The sequence below is a fragment of the Panthera pardus genome, unplaced genomic scaffold, assembly GCF_024362965.1.
Source record: "Panthera pardus isolate Hobbes unplaced genomic scaffold, ASM2436296v1 HiC_scaffold_25, whole genome shotgun sequence".
NCBI classification, from domain to species: Eukaryota; Metazoa; Chordata; class Mammalia; order Carnivora; family Felidae; genus Panthera; species Panthera pardus.
In genome coordinates, this window is record NW_026526821.1 from 14,948,232 (window position 1) to 14,973,665 (window position 25,434).

A 25,434-nucleotide genomic window follows, 5' to 3' on the forward strand; every position below is an offset into this window, starting at 1 on the left:
CAGAGGCACGTGCTATTCTTATCCTTATTTTACAGATGAAGAAAATGAGCCATGATGAATTTTGAATTATTAAAGATCTAAAGACCAAGTGTATTTGTCCATAGGCATCAGGCACACCCTGCATTTGTCACAGGTGAGAAAAACTAGACAATACAATGCATCCCTGTTTCTTTCCTTCAAGCATTTACCTGTAATTACACACTCAAATGTGATAATTCACCTATTTTCTCTTTCCACTAGGCAATAATCTCCAAGATAGCAGACATGGGTCTGCATTTGCTCATGATAGTGCTTTGAAAGTAGGTGTCTAATAAAGCATAGGGCCACCTAGTAAGTGTATAGTAAACATTCAATGAGCAAATGAGTGAAGGGATGAGCAAATGAGTGGTTGTCAGAGAAATCTGACTTCCCATAGCGTTCAAATTCCACAGCCACCGTGTTTGCTTGGCATGCACTGTTCACAAGGAGAAAAACTAGACCCCCACAGGGTGTGAAGCATTTCCTAATAAAAAAGCCTACCTGATTCATATAGCAATAGCTGTGATTATAATATTTACAATCATGTGAGCAAACTCCATTCCCTCCGACAAATTATTCTGGGAGTTAAATGAACGATACAACATTTTACATGCTTCACAGTCAGCACCTACATTCCGTGAAATTTTTTTTGACGTTGAATAAATATTCCAGGAAGAAAGAACTCAAAAAGAACCTGTGACTCTATCACCAGAAGCTGTCTCTTGCCAGCGAAACTAATAGGGTACACTGCCTATTTAAATGCGAATTTAAATAAAACATTTTCTCTACCTCTCTGCTATCTTTGTTCCTTGAGATCCGGAGGTTGCAGGAGTCTGTACGCTACTCTCCAATACACATATCTAAAGGTGTTTCGGGTTTTGTTTCGTTTCATGAAAAACTAAATAAAGTATTTCAGGATTTAAGTGAGCCGTTTCCACAGTTAGAATGGAAGGAAGACGCTCCGAAGACTAGAAGAAAGGCGCAGCCTCTTGGGATCAGGGAACCAGGCCTGGGACCCATCCTTAGCGGGGGACGCCGTTACTAGGCAACCCCTAGCGTTCTCAACCGCCGCCGCATAGCTACTTCCTCTCTCTCATTGCTAAGGAGATCGACGCCCAACTCAGCCCTGCCGTAAACCCGCGCGCTCTTGCGACATTGCCGCGCCTGCCGCTGCGTGCGCGCCCTCTGCCCCCACTCTCCGCCCCGGCCGCCATTGCCTCGTGCCCGCGCCGGTCGGTTGGTGGCGCCTTTGTCCTACGGCGGGCAGGTGGGCTGAGGTGGAGGCGGCAGGGGCGGGCCTGAGGCGAAGGAGCGGCCGAGAGCCCGCCGCGCTGGTAGCGGTGAGTGCCGGGAAGCGGTGGCCGTCTGCCGAGGCGTGGGGCTTGCGGCCGACGGTTGAGGGGCCCGGGGCCGGATGGGGAGGCTGAGGCGGGAGGGCCCGCTCGACGCGCGGCCGCGGCCGCGGCCTCGGCTTCTCTCCGGGTGCGCGCGGAGCTGCGCATGCCCGGTGCGGGGCGCGGCCTCTGGCTCCCGTCAAGCCCAGGCCCGGCCGGCCCGGGCGGCCCGTGGGGGGGCTCCGGTCCGGGCGGCGCCGCACCGCGGCCGCCTCTCTGTGCGCGAACCGCCGACCGTAGTCCTCCGAGCTTCTCTGTAGGGTAGGGCTGCACACCCCGCGCCCCTTTCTCGAAACGGTGAAGTCGCTCGCCTGCGGGTCCTCAGCGAGTCGGTGGCGCAGGCGGGATTCGAACTCGGAGCGAGGCGGCCCGCCTCTCCGGGCGTTCTACGGGGCGTGCAGCGCCGTGCGGCGAACCGAGCGCTGGTCCCTGTCGCCGCCTCCTCGCCGCCCCTTGACAGCATCCTCGAGGCTCCTCCGTGTCGTGTGACGCCCCCACCCGTTTTGTAACGCGGACCCCGGCCCCAAAGGACGGGGAAAGAATCTGTGCCCGAGGTTCTCGCGGAAATTAGCGACAGAGCCAGCGCCCCAAGTGTGACCCAGGGCACTCCGCTCCCGACTACCCGCCAGGGGCTTTTTTTTTTTTTTTTTTTTTTTTTTTTTAAGACGGCGCTTCCCAGATTTCAGTCTCTCGCGTTGCACCTCTACGTCCGTGTACCATCTGTACTGCTGTTTATTTCCCAAATGTTAATTTTTTCCTTTGCACTGCCTCTATTTTCCTCCTCCTTAAATACATTTGTTTAAGGTGGAAACGTAAATCCCAAACCGTATGATGGAAAGCCAGTTATTTTTCCAATGCTCATAAAAAAAAAATAATAATAAATACCTGTCTATTAAAATAAACAGCGCGTCCTTGTTCCTGCTGAAATTATTGTGCGTTCCACGCTTTGGGAAACGCTGCCCTACGAGTGTGGGGTTCATTGCGGTCCTGGCTTTCGCTCTGTGCACGGGATTTCTCTCTGAAGCATAGCGGATTCCGTGAAACGCCCCCCAGGATCTTCGGGGGTGGTAACATGAGAAGCTTTCTCGTTGCGAACTGTTGTCGGTGTTGACCTACGAGTGGCAGTCCCACGGAACCGCACTAAGCGTCGGCTCGAGCGCGCGGGGTGTGCCGCCTCCGTTTTCTCGTTGCGTTGTGGTGTCGTAGCCTCCTGACCCTTTCTGCACCCGACGACGGAGCCGTTTGGGCTTTTGACGACTGTAGACGTAATGTTTTCTGTGTGAGTCGGTCTGGGTGTGAAAACTAACTTTCGTGTTGCCTTTTTCCAACCCGTAAAACCCAAGCTTTTGCACTGTGGGTATTGGAGATCCCGTGGCTATTTAACATGTTTCTTCCTGTATTCTGGTTTCTTTGTGTTTCTTTCAGCTCCTCTTGTCACCTTCCAGATGCTCTTTGAAACCTCTGGCACGATCTTTTAACCTGAAACGTAGAAACAGTAATTTTCCTTGTAGAACGTGCCGGAGAAACCGTATTTCAAGGCCCCGTGGAAAAATGTTTCCTAGGTGCAGGTTGTGCAATGTTACAGGGCAGGTAAACACCATACGTTTAAGGAAGGCATTAGGCTGGGACGCCTGGGTGGCCCAGTGGGTGAGCGTCCGACTTCGGCTCAGGTCACGACCTCGCAGTCTGTGAGTTCAAGCCCCGCATCGGGCTCTCCCTCCGCCCCTCCCCCACTCACGCGCTCTCTCAAAAATGAATACACTTTAGGGGCGCCTGGGTGGCTCAGTCGGTTGAGCGTCCGGCTTCGGCTCAGGTCATGATCTCACGGTCCGTGGGTTCGAGCCCCGCGTCGGGCTCTGTGCTGACCACTCAGAGCCTGGAACCTGCTTCGGATTCTGGGTCCCCCTCTCTCTCTGCCCCTAACCCACTCGCATTCTGTCTCTGTATCTCTCAAAAATAAATAAAACATTAAAAAAAAAAAAAAAAGGAAGGCATTAGGAGCTCCTTTTGATTTGCTAGGTCATATTGGTGAATTGCTGAATAAAGCTAATTACGTTCTCCAAAGAAAGGGAGGCATTGACCGGTTAACTTATGTAAACAGCCTGTTCTGTTTGTAGTCTGTTCATAAACTTAATGTGTGAGAGAGCAGATTTACTCTAATTCATTGAAAGGAAACTCAAAAAAGTCTGTTCGGATCATTAAAGTGTTTCCTCAAGGGCTGTGTAAAAAAAAAAAAAAAAAAAAAAAAAAATCCATACTCCTTGGGGTTACTGTGGTATGAGCACAACGTAGTACTTACAGAAGGCCAGAGTGATTTTCTTCAACATTTCTCAGCGTTGGTCCTGTGTAGAGAAGACATGAGAACTTCTTACTCAAGTCAGTTTGAGAACTCAGTCTCCCTGTGCTCAAAAGCTAAGTCCGTTGCAGAGGCTACAGGCGTGTGCTGAACAGGAGTGCCTGGTGGCTTGAAACTTCATTCTTAAGAACCGTTGCAAGCATTCCATCCCTCTGGCCTGCAGATGGCAGTGCTTTTGTATGGCTTGTTACTGCTGTGAGCATTACTGGAATTCAGTTGTGCTTTTAAGAATGAGAAAGCTTTGGAGGAAATGTATGTAATATTCCCTTCAACTACCGTGGCTTCTTTGTTTTTGACTCCCCACGTAGAGAATGAGAGGTCTGTTCCTAAACTCACTATTACTCTTAATGGTAATGATGGCATACAACCAGCAGCACGTGTGATTTACAAAGCAGGTTTACAATACCAACTCGTTTGTTCCCACCAATCTTGTGAGATGGGTAGGCTGATGTTGTATCTTCTTTGCGTATGAGGAAATAATGACTCAGGTTAGACTTCTTGCCCGAATCCCATACTTAGTAGAACATATTGAAGGTATTGTTGAAGATAAAAGATTTTGTGGTCAAGCAAAATTGGGAAATTTTGAGATAAAGAGGTGTCCTTACTCTAGAACTTCTCAGAGGCTTTAATATGCTAAACATGTGCACTATAGATGTCCAAGAGAGGAGAATATCATTGGTGCCTTTCTCTTGCTATCCTCCTACAAACATCTCGGGTCCTAGTGTTCTCCCAAACCTGACTACTCTTTCTGCCACACTGTTTCTTCTCTATACCTTGTGGTTTACTAATGATTACCGTGTGTCTTTGAGACAAGTGCTTCTAAAGCTCAGTCAGCTTTTTTTGTGCCAAAAGATTTGTCCTGTCAACAGCGTAGGCATTTGTGTAGACTATTTGGCTTAAGCAGAGTTAAACTCTCAAGAAGTTAAAAGGGCAGTGACCAACAGAAAATTACCCTCTATTCCACTTTCATTAATGAGAAGTGTTAATGAAAGGATCAGGGTAAGGCCACTGTCTGAAGCAGCAGCACATTAGGGAAATATGAAGTATACTGACAGCTAAATATATAATACCAGCATGCCTGCTGCTTTTTAAATGGTGGTTTTATTACCACCAGATATGAATATTTATAGGGATGGTCATTTTCATTCTTTATGCTATCACTAAAAAAATAAGAGATAATAGGTCAGCTGGACGAATTACTTTTTTGTTAAGAAAATAATTCTCTTCAAAGAATCAGCACTTTTGCACACCATAAGACTCTTTTCCCTTTATTTCAATTCAAAACAACATTACTGACCTGCCTAAAGACCAACAACTTTAGGGAAAGATCAGGAAAACTTAGGTTGCATTGGAGAACATTTATAAAGCAGTCTTATACCTTTATCTCTATAAAATATCTTGAGTGGTTCCCTGGTTTGGATCTAGAATGATTGAATTACTGAAGATTAGGTTGATCCTACAGTTAGTGGGCAAGCTTTGGAGAACTTTGAATTATGAGTAATTTGGCCTTAAGTGGATATACTTAATTATGCAGTTGGAGATTGAGATAATAATAACATGTATTTAGTTAGCATCAGAGATGATACAAGAAATTTATTTTTAAATCTCTTTGGAAATTATTCTTGATATCAAAAAGAAAAACTAAGAAAAACATGATTCCGTTCAGTACAAAAACTTAAGATTATGAACTGAACCTTTTTTTGGAAAAGTTATAGTAGGACAGCATCAGAGTCACTAGAACAGCTAGTTGGAAATGCATATCCGTGGATGCAGCTCACCACCCCCTCCCCCGCTAACTGAACAGTCTCTGGAGGGGCTCTGGGGGCTACAGAATCTGCCTTTCAGAACCCACCCCTGCGGTTGTTACGTACATTAAAGGTTTGAGGACCTCTGATTTAGGCTTTAGAAAATGAGATTTCCCTGGAAATAGAAGTTGGAAGTAGATTCTAGTACTAATCTGTTCGTATCTCAGATTACTAATAGGAGTTAACAACTCTGGTTTATGGTTGGTTATACATTTTAAGCAAAACTGTAATTTAAAATGTTTTTTGGCTTGATAGTCTGGACTAGAGGTAATAGCAATAGTTAGAATATCTGTGCAGTTTTCAATATTATAATTCCTTCCATTCACATCAGTAGGATGATTTCACTTTCATGTGAACAAAGACAGCACACTTACCAAGATTCCATGGTCTGCTTATTAAATTTAGGTTTGCTCCACTTTGCTTTTAGCGGTGTGGATATGAAATTCTGTGTGTGACCATTTTTCTCTTCTTGCAGAGAGATGCATTTAGATATGAAAACCAATTGCCTCAGAAGAAGCAGGAGTTTCAGCCCCTGCCAGCAAACCAATACCAACAAGTCTAGTTGGCAGAATTTAGAGAAAACTTTAGTTGCTAGTTTGCCATTTATTAGCCAAAGAAGTGGATAATATGCTATCAAAAAGTGGCAAGCTCAGTGGTTAATATTTTTCTTGCTATTTCATAACTAGGTAATAGGGAAAAGACGCGTAAGTTTTCAGGGTACTTTTTAAAATGGTCAGATGAAATCGAAGAGAAGGTGTTGGTGCACACTCCTCCTTGGGGAGCAGGGGCACAGACCTTATAATTGGATACTATCTTTAGTACTATGGAAACTTGGGTTGATGATTCCATTTCCTTTGGGGATAGCTATGTGATTATGTTTACTGTTTTCAGCGGTTGTACTTTGACAGATTTTAACCATTGTCATGACATTTTCTTTGTAACAGATTATGTTCATGGGTTATTACCCCTTGAATACAGGAGTTTGAAGAGGTTTCTAAATGGAGGGTCTAAGTATATGTTGTACATAAGCTAAAGGGATAAACAGAATATAGTTCTCAAATACCTGCCAAGAATCACCTGAGAAGCTTGTTCAAATACAGATTCCTAGGCTTCATCCTCAGATTCTAAAAGTTTGCGATGGGGCCTGAAAATGTGTTTAACTATCTTCTCAGGTGGTGCTGATACATCTTCAGTAAAGGAGTGCAGGGTGAAGAGTGAAAAAATGTGTATGTATATAAATGCGGAGAGGGGAGATGGGGAATTGTTTACTGGATATAAGGAGTTGCAGTTTTATGAGATGAAAAAGTTCTGGAGATCTGTTGTACAACAGTGTGAATAAACTTAATATGCTCACTTAAAAATAGTTAATATGAGGGGGGCCTAGCTGGCTCAGTCAGTAGAACCTGCTACTTTTGATCCTTAGTTCAACCTTCATGTTGGGTGTAGAGCTTGCTTTTTAAGAAAATAATAGTTAATATGATAAATTGTATATTGTGTGTTTTTTACCACATTAAATTTTTTAAAAGATATTAGAAGAAAACTAAGGAAGGGTGCTTGGTTGTCCGTTTCTTCCTGAACGGTGGGTTTAACTCATTTTTGTTGGCTATTAACTACTGACTCTGGCCCTCAGTTTATTTTATATCCCTTTACTGAAGATAACCTTTTAAATATTTGTCTCGTACCTGAATAGGCAATATTTTTAAGGTCTGAGGTTTAAATACTCTTGACCGCCCCCCCCCCCCCCCTTTTAGATAACATACATACAGTAAGCCTTCATTAGTTTGGCTTCATTGAGACTCTTTTATGGTAGCTCAATTTATATAGGCCCTCTTGCCACCAATCTCTTGCTTTTCAGTAACAAAGTTTTTTGTGACCTTTTTCCAATTCTGGCTTGCATCTGTAATTCCTCTTTTCTTCCTCTTATCCCCCTATTCCCTACACTAAACTTCCTATAGTATTTCTAATTATGTTCTTCACTCCATTCCTTCACTTTTGCATGTGCCAAATGACTTCTCTCTGGTAAACTCCTATTCATCTTCCAGGAGTCAGTTTAAATGTTACTTTTAGGCCATCCCTGCCCCTTACTCTTTCCAGTCTCCTCTCTGTCCTGTTCCTCTCCCCTGCGACACCCATGTACACAGAGTTAGGCCTTTATTATCTCTGCTATAAACCCATTTTAGATAATATTATGATTATCTGTATGTGTCCTGCTCTCCTTTATTAAGCAGCGAACTCCTTTAAAGCAGAGACTTTACCCTTTTTATTTCCATATGTCTAAGGCATGGTACATAGTACATAGTAGGCCTAGATGCATTTGGTGTGCTGGTGATGAACTATCCAGTTTATTAATTTAGTTCTATAAGGATCTCTACTTGTACAGTTTAGTTGAAATTCTACCTGTGTTAAATAAACCTATACTTGAAATTTTTTGTAGCTCAGACTATTTTACTAGTTTAGATTAGCTCAATCTTTGTGAATCCAAATTAGTGAGTTTTTTTCTCTTAGCTGATGTTCTCCTTGAAGCAACATAACCAACACAGGTGGAATATCCACTTCATCAGATTCAGAGAAATCAAATGACTTGACTAACCACATCCCACACACACGCCAAGTAGAACTAGAACTCTGATATGCTGATCCCAGGCAAGTGTTCTTTCCTGAAAAGAAGTAAAAAGGGTAGGAGATTAAATGTTGATAGAGAATGTTTGTCTGAAGTGTTGAAGTGAATAGAATATCAGTAGCAAAGCCAGAAACATTGTACAGTTGACCCTTGAACAACATGGGTTTGAACTGTGTGGCTTCTTATGTGCAAAATTTTTTTGGGTACTGTAAATGATTTCTTTCGTAACATCTTCTCTTCTCTAGCATACTTTATGGTAAGAATACATTATATAATACATATAACATACAAAAATATGTGTTCATCAACTGTTCATATTATCGGTAAGGCTTCTGGTTACCAATAGGCTATTGTTAAGTTTTTGGGGTCCTTGGGGCTCAGTGCCCCTAACCCCTGCATTGTTCAAGGACCAACACTGGTTTGAGGTGATAGGTGGGTGTCTGGGGTACTTAAACATTGGAGCGACTGGCATAGACTGGGCCTTTTCCAGGTTCTATCAGTTTGATCCGGGAGTCTTAGCAAGTGTTCATAATGGAAACCCTGTCTTTCCACTCCCTGTTGGGGCAGCATAGCATAATGTTTAAGCACTTTGGTGTCCGACAGACCTACATTTGATGAATCCTAGCTCTGTCTCCTGATGATCATGTGACCTAAGATAAGTCATTTAATTTCTCTAAACTTCAAATTTTCTCATTCACAAAATAGAGATCATAATAGTAGTTAACTCCAAGAGTTGTAGAAAGGATTGAATGAGGTAATGCACATAATGTTCTTAGTTCAGACTCTGGGACAGAGTCAGGGTTCTGTAAATATAAGTTATCATTGTTTCCCCCGTTCCTATACTGAGGAATAATAATCTAATACAGTTAAAGGTAGAATAATTATTTTAATTAGAGAATGAAGGAGATAATCAAATAAGAGGGAATGCATAGTTTTTAAAGTGAGCTTAAAGGGTTGATTTAGAAACCACAAGCAGAGCATTCTCTTATCCTTAACTCATTATAGTATAACTGGTTATAATATTCCTGATGTTACACCGTCAACGTCATCTTCACAAGTATAGTTTAAAGGAGAAGCGCTGTCCTTTCCTCTCCCGATTCGGGGCGTTTAATGTGTGGTAACCACTTTATTGTCAGTGTGATTTTCCAAGTGGCATTATCTTTATAATCACATATTTTCAATTTAGTAGTAACTGATTTTTAGGTGGTTTCAGCTAAGGCTTTGGAGGATTTTATTTCGTTTGTAATCCCTTGACAAAATTGTATAGGCTTCTGGATTCTTTCAACAGCCAAGGGTGGTAGTGTCACCAAGTGCAGCGATTCATACTGCACTTATTCAGCATAGTCTTTGTGGTTTTTCCATTGTCATAGCTTGTGATAAAAATTGATTTTAAGGGGCACCTGGGTGATTCAGTCAGTTAAGCGTCCGACTTTGGCTCAGGTCATGATCTCACAGTTCATGGGTTCAAGCCCCACGTTGGGCTCTGTGCGGACAGCTCAGAGCCTGGAGCCTGTCTTTGGATTCTGTGTCTCCCTCTCTCTGTCCCTCCCCTGCTCTCACTGTCTGTCTGTCTGTCTGTCTCTCTCTCTCTCTCTGTCTCAGAAATTTAAAAAAAAAAATTAATTGGTTTTAAATTGAAAGGAATTGATTTTATGATAGTACAATTAAAGGGGCACGTGGGTGGCTCAGTCGGTTGAGCGTCTGACTTCGGCTCAGGTCATGATCTTGCGCTTCATAGGTTTGAGCCCTGCGTTGGTCTCTGTGCTGACAACTCAGAGCCTACAGCCCGCCTTGGATTCTGTGTCTCCCTCTTTCTCTGCCCCTCCTTACATTCCTTCTCTCTCTCTCTCTCTCTCTCTCTCTCTCAAAAAAAAAAAACATTAAAAAAATTTTTAATAAAAAGAGCAGAGCAGCTCTTGGTGCTGTGAATGAAACATGCATTTTTATTTATAGCATTATACAAAAACCATTGTGTGAACCTTGTCTAGCATATTAGTCTAAAATAAAATTGTACATTAGGCATTGTGTTGTTCTTTGAAAGTTCTTTAACCCAGTCTTTTGTGACTTAAAACAGCTCTGCCACTTCCTCTGTGACATCATGTTTTCTAGATTATTTTCTAATTTTTTCCTTTTATGTAGATCCCTTCAGTTGGTGTTATTTTTCTTATCTAAAAATCCTTACCTGAAAAGTGCTTTTAACCATTTTCAGAAAACCACTTAAAAAATATTCAGGCCGTGGCGCCTGGGTGGCTCGGTCGGTTAAGCATCCGACTTCGGCTCAGGTCACGATCTCACGGTCTGTGAGTTCGAGCCCCGCGTCGGGCTCTGTGCTGACAGCTCAGAGCCTGGAGCCTGTTTCAATTCTGTGTCTCCCTCTCTCTCTGACCCTCCCCTGTTCAAGCTCTGTCTCTCTCTGTCTCAAAAATAAATAAACGTTAAAAAAAAAATATTCAGGCCAAGGTACCTCAGAAAATATTCAGGCCAACGTACCTCGTAGTGATGGTGATTTCCAGTGGTGCTCACATTGCTAGTCTAGTTAACAAAGTATAGAGGTACCAACCAGGCCAAGGTGAAAGAGGCGCTAAGAGACTGACTTTTGATCTTACAGGCATTTGGCCAGAATGAGATAGAGCAGGAGGAGAAAGAAGCCTTAAAGTTTCCACTACCCTCTTGTTGGTTACATTTTCTCCCATTATTGTTCCCTACCTAATGTCCAGAAAGGTGCCCAAATTGTCTTTCCTTCTTTTTTTTCTTTTCCTTTACATTAATGTCATTTCTATTTCCTTGGCATAGGACTATATGTCTCTGAAAGGATGTAGGAAGAAAATAATCTGATTCAACTAATTAATACAAAAGCCCTCTTTCCCAGTCCCAGTATTTGCATTTTCAAAGAGAAACTTGTTCAAATAAACCTCCAGCCTCCCAGTTGATGGGTTATTAAGTTGTATAACAAAAAATTGTAAAAAAAAAAAAAAATGGGGCAAGGGTTTTTTTCCCTTGACTTTTTAAATCTTTGCTATACTGTCTGATCAGCTCCCTGAAGTTATTTGTACTTTTGTAGCTTCTCTATTCTTCCTGTATTTCTGAACTCATAGGTTTTCCAAAAGTTCTGGGTGACCATGTGTTAGGATGTTTTGTGTATTGGGATTGGTGGTGACGATAGTTTTGTTTTCATAACTCTCACTGAAACCTGCCCCCCAGCTCTCCTGTAACCTGAGCAGCCCTCTTGGGTGGCACTGAAACTATCAGAAATTTCCAGGTCTCATTTTCTCTATAACTCATCCAAGATGGAAGTATAAAGAACTCTTAAATAGCTGTGAATAAACAAACACTTGGCGTAAGGGAAAAAAGAAAATGGTCTGAGAGTTCTCTTTTTTGCAGAAGAAACATAAGTCACACCATCAAAGTATAATTGCTTTAGACTATTCGATGAGGAGGCAAATTGCAGTCAAAATCATTTAAAGATACAATAATCTTGGGATGCCTGGGTGGCTCAGTAGGTTGAGCGTCTGTCCAACTCTTGATGTCAGCTCAGGTCATGATCCTGGGGTTGTGGGATTGAGCCCTGCGTCAGGCTCCACACTGAGCATGGAGCCTACTTAAGATTCTCTCTCTCCCCATGCGCTTCTCCCCCGCTTGTGCATGTGCTCTCTCTAAAAAATAAAAATAAGTAAAAAACAAAAAGATAAATTAATCTTGAATTTTAAATAATATTTCAAATAATTACAAAAACTTTTCACTAACTTCAAAGTAAAATATTTACCTCCTTCAGTCTAACTGGAACCAGTTTTGCCCCAGAGGTATGTCATACATGACTGCTTTGGTCTCCGCAGTCCTATATGTAGGTGCTCACAGAACAGGATATAATTACACAATGTAATAGTCCTTTTCATATCATATGGGCAAATTATATGGCATTGATAGAAACTTCCCTACTAAAATAGTACCCTGTGTTCTGTACTCTAACATAATCAATGTTCAAGTCAATCAATGTTTAGGTGAGCTTTCTTTATTCACAACCAATTAATAATATATAGAATCCTACTGGGAGTTACAGTGTTTATTTAGAAGAAATCTTTACAACACCACCACCACCCTCAGTGTATTCCAGAGATACTCTGAAAACTACCTCAACAATCGAAGAGATTACATTTCTCTCTGAATCATAGTCACTCCATATTAAAGAGCAGACTAGGTCAGTAGGCCCTTCTAAACCTGAACTGATATTCTTCACAATTACATAGAAGAGAGTTAGGTGTTCCCTGTAAGGCCTATCATTATATAATGTGTAATTCAGATGTTCGTTAACTTTGAGGGTTGTAAATTGTGAAAGTGCCACTTGCCATACCAAAGCCATGATCAGAGATTATAGACCAAGTCTTATATAGATATTATTTTCTGATTTTTTTATTAGTAGTTCATTTATTTCTGTTGTTGAGTAGTATTCCATTTTATAGATATAACACATTTTGATTATCCATTCACCAGTTGACCGACATTTGAAATGTTTCCAGTTTTGAATATGTTATTATGTATAATGCTACTATGAAAGTTTGCATATAAGTCTTTGTGTGGACACATGTTTTCATTTCTCTTGGATATATAGCTGGATGATAGCTTGGGTCTGCTTAATTGAAAATGTGAGAGGCAGTTTAGGGTGGACTGTGCTTCTCTTACTGTTTAAATTTATGTTACCTTCAATTTATCAAAAGTCATTCTTCTAGACATAATAGAAACTCTGACTTAAAATGGAAGTGAAGATCGTTCTCACTTGAACAGGAACTCAGAAGTCGACAACATAGCGGGGTAAAGTCTGTGCCAGACCTCTTAAACTTTTGGTTATTACTATAGTCTCTCACACCATAGGACTCTGGTTGGAATTTTTTAAATACATAATTACAATTTTAAAGCACTCTAATTATGTGAGTGCTTAATACCACTTAATGTCATTAGATACACTACTAATCACTTAACATGGAACAAGGGGAACAAAACTACACCATAGCAGGACACAGTTTTATTTCTTCATTCAACTAAAGAATGAAATTATGAATGAATTTATTCATTTTTAAGTCATATAAAAATTGGTCTGTGTTATCTTTGGACATAGATGGGTACATTTCTTTAGATACTTCATCAATTCTTTCTTATACATGGTGTTTGTATTATTCACTTCATTTTTGCAAAGCAGATTTGTATTTAGCAAGCAGGCTTTAACTGCACAAATTGGCTTTTCTAAGTAAGTTTGTACGATTCCACTGTTCTCCCTTACCTAGTTGTAAATGCCAGTCTTCTCTAATGAAAACTTCTTATGTGAAGTGTTTTGTTATCTAACCCTATTATACCAAATGCCAATTCTTATTCTTAGCTACTTATCTGTGAGGGCTATAGATGTTAACATATAATATACTTTGTTTAGGAAGAAAATTAATTTCCTACATGTCATTCTGGAATTCTATCTAATGGAATGCAACACAAGGCACATTAAAAGTAGGCCTGCTTTATGGGATATTGGAAGTTTTAAGACAGCAGGGTCCGGTTGTTACTTCTTTGTCACATAAAGTGGAATTATTTGCCTTTGTTCTTTTTTTTTTTTTTTTTTTTTTTAACTCTCTCCTTCTCTTTCTCCCACTCTCCTTCCCTCAAAAAAGAATCTTAGAGCTGGCTCTCCAAGAGTTTAGAAGACAACCGTTTCCCCTTTTGGAAGGGGCAGTTGTTAAGTTTGTGACTTGGCAGAGTGTTAAAGCATTGACATAACCCGTTTTATGCAAACTGTGTTAGCTAGAAAACTGAGGGACGTTCCTTACGAAACCGTGACAATGTACTGCCGTGACTTAATAAAAATTGCCCAAGTGACAGTGTGTCTGCTGAATGGATTTTCTTACACCATCTGGTTGTCATTGTAGTTTTTTTGTTGTTGCTTTCATTTGAAATGTGCTGATGATTTTGTTTTTATTCCGTAGCATTGAACAGATGGGTTGATTATTCTTTTCAGATATTAATAAGGCAGCGGAAAGAAGAAATATGAATACGGCTCCATCAAGACCCAGCCCCACACGAAGGTAAAGTACCCTGAAGCAGTGAGTTACCTTGGGAGAGTTGGGCTCTGGGGAGTTAAGCCCAACTTCGTACATCAAGGGTCTTTTCTTCCCCCCAACAAATCAGAAACGCTCAAGCAAACAATAAGAACATGAACCTTGTGTGAAAGGCCTTGCTGCTTTTTTTAAACATACATCAGGAGATGCAGAGAAGCTTGGTGTTTTCGGTGACAAACCCAGCAAGTTCAGCCTGCAACATGAGTTGCAGGCAATTGGAAGAGGATAAACCTCTCTGTCCCCAGCTCACGTGTCAATGGGAGCCTCCACAGCAGGAGGAGTGCCCCGGGGTCGTTGGTGTGTGCTTTGCTGCGCTGCAGCGGGCATCAGAGATTCGACTCTTCATTCCACATGGCTGCCGGTCCAGATGTTAACCCAGGTTTACGGAAAGTGCTGCTTGAGAGATTGCTGCTGTGCCTGTGCTGCAGATCCCCTGTTTGCTCGCATGCTTGGGTTACTGTTCGAGGGGAAATAAAAAAGGGCAAAAAACACTCCAGCTCTCAAAAGTCTCCCTTTTTCTTAGCTTTTCTGGAAATAAAAGGCATTTCCCTAATATATTCTTTCTGCTAATATATACAAAAGAGGTTGTCCTGATGTATACCCTTGAGATATGCATTAAATTGGCCCCTTCTCTCAAAGAAGGGTTTTATTAATGTTGCCATTTACATCAAAGATACAGTCTCCAAACTAGCAGATGCAGCGTGTGCACTTTTGTGTGGATTGCAGGCAGATACGCTGTATTTCACATCTGGCGTCTCTTCATGGCCCAAATGCATACTCAGTATGGATTTTGCTTTTTCCTCTAAGTAAAAGTACCGATTTCCCACAATAAACTATACACCTAAACTATATACCGTGATAGACTACGTTTCCTATAATGAACTGAACACTGCTGAGTACAGTGAATCCTAGTCTGCAATGTACTAGGAGCTCCACAGGTCACCCGGGACATACCCAACTCACTTACACATAACATACAGCTGTCCTTTGAGACACCTATATTTTGTTGCCCACTTATAGGAAAGAATGGCTGCTGTATGTTTGGTGTATATCGTCCCACTTAGATGTGAAGGATGGGTATTTTCTAAACTAGCAGGAATAGATTATACACGACTGCTCGGCAGAGTTCAAGCAGATTGTAGCAGCAAGGTGGTGATTTCAGTTGGATTCTTTGAGCACTCTGCCGGTGCAGAGGAGTTGAATCTGACACCACAACTGTAGCTACACTATAGCTGCCACGTGGGTGCCCTGGCCCTCCATTAGTCTCACCGCACAAGTGAGCATATACGTTGGCATTATGTCTGTTGTCTTTAACACCATAAGGGATGCCTGCGGCTTGCAGGTAAATACTGTGTTGGTTGGTTTTGTGGGTATGTGTGAGCATCCTGAAGAACTGAAATGAACCCTGTAGAACTGCAGCAGTTCCGTATGATGTCTGCTTCCATTATGCTGCATCAGACCATACTGGAGATGTTGGGCAGTCCCATCTGTGCTCCTCATTGCCCCAGTAAACATGGACTACAGAGGGCTGAGAGTTTGCATCTAACTAACAGTCAGAAATATGGGGCTTCCGTTGGAAGCTGTGGTTGCCAAGTGGCTTAAAAGGAGATAACAGTGTGTATCCACTTTCCGAGGAGCTCTGATGTGTGTGTTTCTGGACTAGGTAGCTTACCAGAAGGAGTATGAAATTGGTAACTACGTAGACCCTGACTCCACTAGTAAAATCCTCTCCACTCTTTCTTTTCCCCACAATACTTATAATCTCTAGATAATATCTGTGTGTTTTTTCAGGCAAAAAAAGAAAACAAAAAACAGACCAAAATAACAACAAAAAACCAAGGCACATTGCAAAATACAGAGTAGTAGATTTATGTCATCCTGTTAATGACACTTAACCAACTGCTTTTGATATTTCCAATTGATTATAGGTATTCAACAAACATTGGTAGTGTTGGGGAAATAACCATCTCCTCTGCTTGGAATCCAGTACAGCTATTGCCAGGACATTAAGTTAAAAAGATTAATTTCATCCCAACTTAAAATGCCACTCTGTAATTTCATCTGTAATGGAAAAAACAGCTGTATGCTTTTCTTCTTTTTTTAATAACATACAAACAACGTTAGAGGGGGCCTTTTAAAACGTTCTCCCTACTAGATACATACATATGATCCTTTTAAAATCCCCCCTTCCTCAGTAACAGTTTCTAAAATGAGATTATTTGGGGTACAGATAGGACAATAGCTTCCTGCTTTTTTTTTTACAATCATTAGGAGGCACAGCTAGACTAATTCAATTTCCATCAAAAGTCAGTCTTCCCCCTTGGTGCTGTGTCCCTGACTGGGTTCCTCAGCATGTTATTTAACGTGATGAAGTATCATACTGTCATGCTTATTAATAAAGTTCAAGGAAGAAAGATGTTCGCATTTAATAAAATCTATTCTGAGCCCCATCTCAAACCTGAGCAGAGAGTCCCAGTTTTTTACCTTTAAGAATAAAAATGTAAAAACTCTAAAGCCAGGGGTGCCCGGGCGGCTCAGTCCGTTAAGCGTCTGACCTTGGCTCAGGTCATGATCTCGCAGTTGGTGATTTCGAGCCCTGTGTCGGACTCTGTGCTAACAGCTCAGAGCCTGGAGCCTGCTTCAGATTCTGTGTCTGCCCCTCTCTCTGCCCCTCCCATGCTCATGCTGTCTCTCTCAATAATAAATACACATTAAAAAACATTTTTTTAATAAAAAAAGAAACTCTAAAGCCAGAAAAATTGAATATTCAAAACAGAATACTAACATTTTGATCATCGTACTGATCATGTATTGTCTCTTAAGGTGTACCAAGAGGGCAGAAATAAAATGGAATAAGTAGGCAAGATGGATGACTAGTGAACCTGGAAGAATCTAATCATTTCTTCAAGGGTGAACACTAGATACCACTCTTTGGGTGCATACTTCCAGTCAAAGCCTTGAAGTAATTCCAGTCTCTTGACAACAGCCAAACTACCTTCATTTGGCAACCCTAATCATTTGTGTGTTCCCTGCCGTAGGGAATGCAATGTTTCCGGGGGGGGGGGGGGGGGGGGGGCGTGTATTTGTGGCAAATATTTCCCTTAAGTTGTACTTTTATGTCTTCGGTGTTGCTACTTTTGATAAAATAGTTTCTAAGCATGCTGGCAAGACCTTCGTAACACCTTGTTTTGCTGGACGTTAACCTTGAGTGTCAAAACACCTCCGTATCTTTGGGAGTTTTCACAGGATTGTCACCTCTTCAAACGTCTCCGTGAGCCACAGTTCTGCTGGCATTGCTCTCTGTTCAGTAATGTGCCTCCCTAATGACTCCAGCTGTCAGTGTGTAGTTCTAACAGTATTGGTCCGGCCAAGCACAGAATGGCTGCATCAGGGATCCCTGCTCCGGATCCAATTTCGGCCTGAATTCGCATCATTTAGCCCTTGGACCGCCTCATTGGACTCTTGAGCGCATTGCTTAGTTACCACGTAAGTTGTCTAGCTTTGGTACTAGGCGCTGGCCTTTACCTTCTTTAAAGACTGGACCGTGATTCTGACTGTACCTCAGATGTTCTCCGTTTCCATCTTCAGCTCAACTCCCTGGCAATCCAGGTCTTGGGAGCATACCCCGACACAGATGTGACCTCCAAATGAGACGCCGTATTTCCTAAATCTTCCTGCCTGGCATAAAAAAGAGCAAATAGAACTAATTTGTGTACATCAAAAGCTCTGCAGAGAATTTTTCCCACGTATTTGTTGAGGATGTTAGGCCTGGTGCCTCTTTGGTGAAGGTGGTCCAAGATCGGTTCCTCAGAAATACCCTAGCCGTAGACAGTTTTCTTACGTGGCCCAAGGTGATTTCTGCATATCCACGGCGCTGATTCCTCTGATGACCACTTGCTCTTGGGTATGAGACAGCGCTAGCTCTAGGTGAGCCTCACAAGTTAAGATACCGGGCACTAACACTTAACGAACAGCCGTCGATTCTCAGAGCAAGTGCCACCTCTACCGACAGAAAAGTCATATTTGTGCTTGAGAAAATCACCAGTGTGCTTCCTAGGGAGAAGCGTGGACACTTAACAAAATTCAGATCTGTGAGGTGTGATACCTCATTGCACCCCATATCCTGCTGTCACCTAATGGCAAAATTCCACACAAGTCTGTTGTCTCCGTTTCTCAGTAGCACGGAGCCATCATGGTGGGGGATCAACATCACACAGCAGCCAGCCATTTAGATCATGATATTTGTGGACAGTATCTGTGACAGAACAGAAGTACCAAGAGCTATTGGAGAATTTTTTTTCAGGAGTAAACAAAAAACTGGCCCTCCCAAGGAAAATATTCCATTGAACAGAAAGGCGGAACGGAGATGCCAACAAAAAAGGACAGAGGTCTTTCTCCGGAATGTTCTGTGGAGCCAAGGACAAAGAACACCATCCTGGGCTTGAGGTTTCATTCTCTGGAGGAAGAAAAGCTCACAGTCCGTCGTGCTCTTCCAAGGTGGTCATTTGTCGTTCTTACTCTGTAGGCCCTCAAACGCCTAGTGCTCTGCGCACCTCTTTAGTCCCCAGGAAGAGAAGCACTTCTTCCGGAAGCACATCACTTGCCACCTGAGCCATGGCTTTTCCCTTCACCCATCCTTCCCTTCCCCGTCACGTGTTTCCAAATGATATGACGATATTTCTCTCAAGGCAAAGAGCACTTGGCTTTTTTTCCCAGCTGAATAGATGAGAAATTTATAACAGTTTTAGTAGTGTTTGTCATCTGCCTTCAGTTTGTGGACTCCAGTGCTGAAATTTCTCTAACTGGTTCAGTTTAAAGGTTCGGTTTCATTTTAGCCTCTAGTGACCTGGTACCTAAGGGTACACTGCATTTGGTCTAAGTAAAACACCTCTGGTGCCATGGGATGAGATTGAGCCTTATTGGGCTCCAGAAACTTGCTTTTAACCCACTTGTTATCTAAGGTCACGCATCTTGTTCAGGGGCTTCGTCCTTGCGGCACTCTGAATCCTGCACACTGTACCTCCCTTTTGTTAGCTGGTTCTTGTTTTGAGAAAGATGTTGGGGCCAGCAGCAGAAGCCCTTTTGTTCTGGGGAATTCTTGATTTGGGTCCTACAGTGACCCTAAAAGGTTTTTTGTTTTTGTCTCCAGAAGAACAGCTTCTGCCATACTGCTCATCTTTTGGAGAAAGGAGAAAAGCTTTGCCTTTTCATTTTAGAGAATTGTTGTCTTCTGTGTTCCTACTTCCACCATTCTTTTGGTTCTTTCCACCTTGTGAATATCGTCTTTTCTACATTTTACCCAGAAGGCAATTGAGGGGGAATTAGTAGTTTTGTTGCACATGGACTTTAGATTCATTGAGGGGAAGGGAGTGCTTGCCTTCTCACACTGGAAGCGTGAGCCGAGACTTTGGGAATCTCGGGTTATGGTCAGCCTCCAGGGATGGACTCTGACAGGTAAGTAAGGCACTTCAGTGGATTCAAAAGAATGAGAGTGATACGGCCTTTATACTTATCCTAAGGCTGTGATCATGTGCTGTGACTCGGTGTTCTTATCCATATCCCCACCCCTCATTTCCAACACCCAAAGGCTGTGTGTGTGGTCTGTGGTCTGTCAGGTTCATGATCTCTCTCATCCCTGATTGCCAACAACACTTGAAATCTGATTCTACCTCTAATGGCTGCTTCCAACTGCTCCCCAAGGCAGGTTTATCTACCGATCATTAATCCAAAAATACTTAATGGTTGTCCCTTCCCATAGAATCGTGAGTGTTTGCCCACATTATATACTCTAGCAGATGTTATACATGTGAGGAAGATTATATGACCTAATAAGAAAAACCAGAGTAAGAATCTTGGTCAGTCTGCACTTGAATAGGAAAACTGGTTAGTACCTCATTTAAATTCCCTGGTCTCCCACAAATCAGGAGTACTTGTGAGCCTTAAGATATATGACAAGGACTTTTCATAGATGCAAAATGGGCATTTAAATTGGTTTCGCTGTGCCCTTGTGGATGAAGTGGAACTGAGGCTCTCTACCAAGCTGATGGCAAGGCATCATGATGGCTGCCTAGTAATGTGTAATCATGATAGATGACGGAAGTATAAACAAAACAGGATGCCTGCTCATGAGAGGCTTATAGTTCAGTTGGAAAATTCAGTTCATTAAACACTGAGCTCCGTGCTGTCGTCCTAGGGATCCAAAGACTTCAAAAGAGCTTAGTCTTTAATAGAAAAGCCATGTAAACATAATTACAGAACAGTGTGATAAGTGCAGCGACAGAAACACGTACAGGAGCAAGGTTCATTGCGCATAGTCATGGAGCGTTCGCTGCATATGCCAGACATTATAAACCTACATAGTGGGTTTATGGTGGAGAGTCACACTGACAGTCCTTGTCCTCATGGACTCACAGTCTGACAGCAGACATTAAACAAGTAAATAGATGTGTCAAATTGTGATAAGTGACAAAAACAGTGCTATGAGAAAACGTGGCCAGGATTTAAGGGCAGAAAGTAAACTTTTAGACTGTTAGAATCAGGGGTAAGAAACATTCATTGTGCTGAGACATAGAGAATGAGTGTGGATCTGTTTTTGCCGCTCAAGTAGAGGCATCAGGAAAAGCCTTGGCTAGTTCTAGCTGAAAGGCCAGTGTGGCAAGATAATGGTGAACTTGGGAGGGGAGGGGACAAGATTGGAGAAAACAGCCAAGACCATGCAGCACCTGCCCAGCCTTAGTAGAGATTTTGGATTGAATTCTGAACACTGTGGGAAACCAGTAAAAGGTTTTATGTATTTGAAAGATCACCCTAGAATAATCTGGAAAAAAGATTAGAAAAAGAGGCAAGAGCAGAAATGGGGAAATCTTTCCCCACTTTAGAAGTCTCTTGCTGTGTTAGGGAAAGATCATTATGAGTTGGCCTTTAGTGGTATTAATGAAGGTAAAGAAATGGGCAGAATTGATAATCAATTTCAGAAAAAGAATGGACAGAATTTGAAAATATGATTGGAAGAGCAGTTGGGACTTTGGAAGAGATGACATTCAGTTTCCTAGCTTGAGCAACAGTGTAGGTAGATGTGGCATTTATCGAGATGGAAAGGACTGGAGGAGGAACATATTTGTTGGGGAAGTTCAAGAGTTTAGGGCAGATTTTATGGAGGAGGTAATCCTTAAAGTAGGTCAAACAAGAAGACATTGTTGTAAAAACGTAACTATATCAAGATGAGTAATAGGAATAGTAAGTGTTCTAAGCATTGAGCAGCCAGAAAGATCAGCAGTTACTAGGGAGATTAGAGAAGATTTCTTGGACGATTTGAGACATGAATTTGCCTGTGAGGATTGGATGATACTTGCATTAAGTGCAAGAAAAATATTCCAAGTTGAAAAATCATATGAACAGAAATCCTGAAGCAGATAAGAGTCATATGAGTTAAGTCATATAAGAACAGACCTGAGGGGGTTGAATCAGGAAATGGGGGAGGGATAATAGTTGGAAAGTCCAGATTTGTTATGGAGGGGTACACAGAAATGTGATCGTCAAGCTGTGATTGGCAACAGGTGGAAATTTGGATGGTTAATCTGATATTTATGTGTAGAATGAATTGAAATCTGGAAGATTGGTTTTTGGTTTGTGTTTTGGAAACTTGTTGGTACCGAGCATAAAAATAAGGGTTTGGATTGATGAATCCAGGGGGAATGAAAAGGAAAAATGAACAAGATTCAGGTGACTTAATGGGGATAGGAAAGAAAGAATCAACGTTAATTTTCAAAAACTTAAACCTTGGTAACTAGGAAGAATGAATCTCGGCAGAAGTGAAAAAGTCGGGAATGGGACTGAGTAAGAAATGGGTTGAATAAGAAGTTTAATTTTAGATAGGTTGAGTTTCCAGTGGAGTGGAATGTCTCATGAAGAATATTGAATGAGATCAGCACAAATACGTCTGTGACTTCCAACACTGTTTTAAAAGAGGGGAGGGAACTGGGTTCTGCATTAAACTCAGATTAAGAGAGACCACTCACTACTCAATGACTATGTTGAAAAGACAAAGAAGCTGAGTGTTCTTCTACTTTACTGTGTGTGTATCATATTGTACTTTTTCTTTTTTCCCTTAATTTGATTATCATACTATATATTTTAAGTGAAGTTTTCTGTACTTCAGGGACAACTACTTTGATCACTGTTCCTTTGTATGAGATTGTGCATTTGCTCCTTTTTTCTTCATGAGTCTTGCCCCTTACTGTGTCCCTCCAACTTTTCCCCCCTTTTAAAATCTCTTTCAAACGAGTCTGGTTGGAAAAAACAGGTTCTAGGGGAAAGATGCTTTCACTCTGAAAACCTGTGGAAGTGATAACATGGTGTAAGGAATACCGAATTACTCCCTGAAACCTGGCAAATACTATGACCGCAGTCAAGACATTTGGCTTTGGGTCATACATTCTTCCTCTGATGTCCTAATCTTTTGAGATCCTGGAACCTACTAGTCTTTATTTGCTGATGAGATGGGTGACTGTCTTTAAAGTTGTAGTCATGTTCTCACTGTTTGGCTGCTGTGTTTTAGAGAAAAATGCTTGGAAAGGGTGGGGGCTTCCTCCATTAAAGAGCTGAAGGGTTGGCTACCTTCAATTTCTTTGTCTTAGCTTCTTCTTGCTACCTCCCACAGAGATCCATATGGCTTTGGAGATGGTCGAGATACAAGACGTGATCGATCCCCAATTCGAGGAAGTCCAAGGAGAGAGCCCAGGGATGGCAGAAATGGCCGGGATGCCCGGGATAGCAGAGCCATTCGAGACCCCCGAGACTTGCGGGACCACAGAGATAGCAGAGACATTCGGGATCACAGAGACAGCAGAAGTATGCGTGATGCTCGGGACATGAGGGACCTTAGAGACTTTCGTGATCTAAGAGACTCTAGGGATTTTCGGGATCACCGGGACCCCATGTATGACAGATACAGAGATATGAGAGACTCCCGAGAGCCCATGTACAGGTACATATTCAGCCATCCGCGTAGATCTTTGTTGGGGTTTTTTTGTAACAGTCTTTTTTTATGGGTGTTCTGCTGAACTAATTGGAAACTCTGTAAGGACAGTGACTTTATCAGCCTTAGGTTTCCAGTGCCTAGCGAGTGGCGATGTGCTCCTCAATAAATATTTGCTGAATGTGTGGATGTTCAATGAATTATACTTAGTGAATGAATCTGGATCTCTCCCTGTAGCCTATGAAAGGTAGTATTGTGCCAATGGACAAAAAAGATGGAGTGCAAATTGTTTTGGCAGTGCGAAAACACAGGGAAGATACACACGTAGCCAGTAAGTCTGTGAAAAGACTCCGCATCATTAGTCAACAGGGAAATGCAAATTAAAGCCACGATGAGATACCACCTCAAACCCACTAGGACGGCTGTGATAATTTACTAAGGAAAACAACAAAAGAAAAGAACAAGCACTGGCGAGGTGTAGAGACTGGAAGCCTCAAACATTGTTGGTCAGAATGTAAAGTAGTATGGCCGCTGTAGAGAGCAGTTGGCAGGCGGTTCCTTAAAAAATTAAATGCAGTAGAATTGCTCTGACCCATCAATTTCACTCCGCGTGTGTACCCAGAAGACTTGAAAAGAGGGACTCAAACAGATAACTTGCATGTAAATGTGCAGAGCAGCACTCTCCACAGTGGCTGGGAGATGGACAAAACCCGAAAGTCTGTCAGAAGGTGAATGAATTAAAAAATGTGATCTGTCCATACAGTGGAATATCATTCAGCCATAAAATGGAAGGTAATTCTGACACCTGCTGCAACAGGGATGGACCTTGAAAACATGCTAAACGAAGTAATCCAGACAAACACAAAAGAACAAATAATGTGTGATTCCACTTACATGAAATATCTAGAGAAGACAAATTCACAGAGACAGAAAATAGATTAGAGGTTATAGGGATGGGAAGTGAAGAGTTACTGCTTAATGAGTGTTCTGCTCAGGGTGATGAGAAATTTATGTATAGATTTATATGAAATATTTGTATTTCTGTATGTATTTTAAACAACAATTTTTTAAAAAGCACAGGCAGGGGGGGTGGGAGTCCTCAAAATTAATATCAGTCATTACTATTAGTTATTTTGCATTTACTTTAAGCCAGAAACTATTCTGAGAGCTTTCTGTACATCCTCCAGTCATTTTGCAAGGCAGGTTAAGAGTCACAGCCACCGAACTGATACGCGGTGAATTTCGTTTGTCTAATCCCAGAGTCCACTGCCTTACTGTGCTGCTTCCTCACAGGGGACTGGGCCTTGAAGAATTCTCTATATCTGAGTTTTGCAGGATAGGTGAGTTTTAACTTTGTGCAAATTTCTCCCACTTTTCAGGAGAGAAAGCTCTTATGACCGATACCTGCGAATGGATGACTATTGCAGGAGGAAGGACGACCCTTACTTTGACCGTTACAGAGAAAGCTTTGATGGACGAGGCCCTCCAGGCCCAGAAAGTCAGTCTCGTGCAAAAGGTAAAGTAGCAGTTTATTTGTTACTGATAGAACACTTTACAGATAACCAACTGGAAAGGGACTAGCGACTTGGCTAAGCAATCCACAAAAAGAAGAAATACAGATAGTCTATTAGTATGTAGGGAACATTTAGCTTGAAAATAATTTGTAAAATGCAAGATTACTATCATCTGCTTTAGTCCTGTAACAAGAAGTAAACACAAAATTGTAGCAATAAGACATGAACAAAAGATTACAGCTGGAGAGGATTAATAAGTGCTTGCTTTTTGCCTGTTAACCAAATAACTACAACTGTCTGCACTCTCTGTGCGGCATGTGATGTGGGTTTTTTTTGTTTTATACGTAATTTTTACCTAATAGTGTCTCTTTTTTGGATAAAGACAAAATGTTTTTTCAAAGCCTGATTATTCTCAATACATCCTTAAAGATTTCTTAATTGTTTTGTAGTTGAAATAAGAGCCTCATTTTTAATTTGTAATAAAACTTTACCACATGATTTTTTTTTTTTTTCCGGAACAAATTAACAAATATCTGTCAATGAGAGTCTTAAATAATTGTCCCCAAAATGCAAATTAGAATAGTAATGGAATACTATCTTTTACCTGTCAAGTTAGCAGGAATGTTTAAAAATGACAACACCCAATGTTGACCAA

General features: G+C 41.7%; 1 protein-coding gene across 3 annotated transcripts in view; it reads left to right on the forward strand.

Moving 5' to 3' along the window:
- Positions 1-1,232: 1,232 nt before the first annotated feature.
- Positions 1,233-25,434, forward strand: part of NCOA5 (nuclear receptor coactivator 5) — a 30,872-nt gene continuing 6,670 nt past the window's right edge. For 2 of the 3 annotated variants that reach the window (XM_019458281.2, XM_053890203.1), the window contains exons 1-4: positions 1,233-1,358; positions 14,189-14,255; positions 22,948-23,274; positions 24,645-24,781. In XM_019458281.2, the coding sequence (XP_019313826.1) occupies positions 14,218-14,255; positions 22,948-23,274; positions 24,645-24,781 (502 nt within the window). In that variant the 5' untranslated portion in view covers positions 1,233-1,358; positions 14,189-14,217. The remainder of the gene's footprint in view (positions 1,359-14,188; positions 14,256-22,947; positions 23,275-24,644; positions 24,782-25,434) is intronic. The other variant, XM_019458282.2, reaches the window with a different exon arrangement.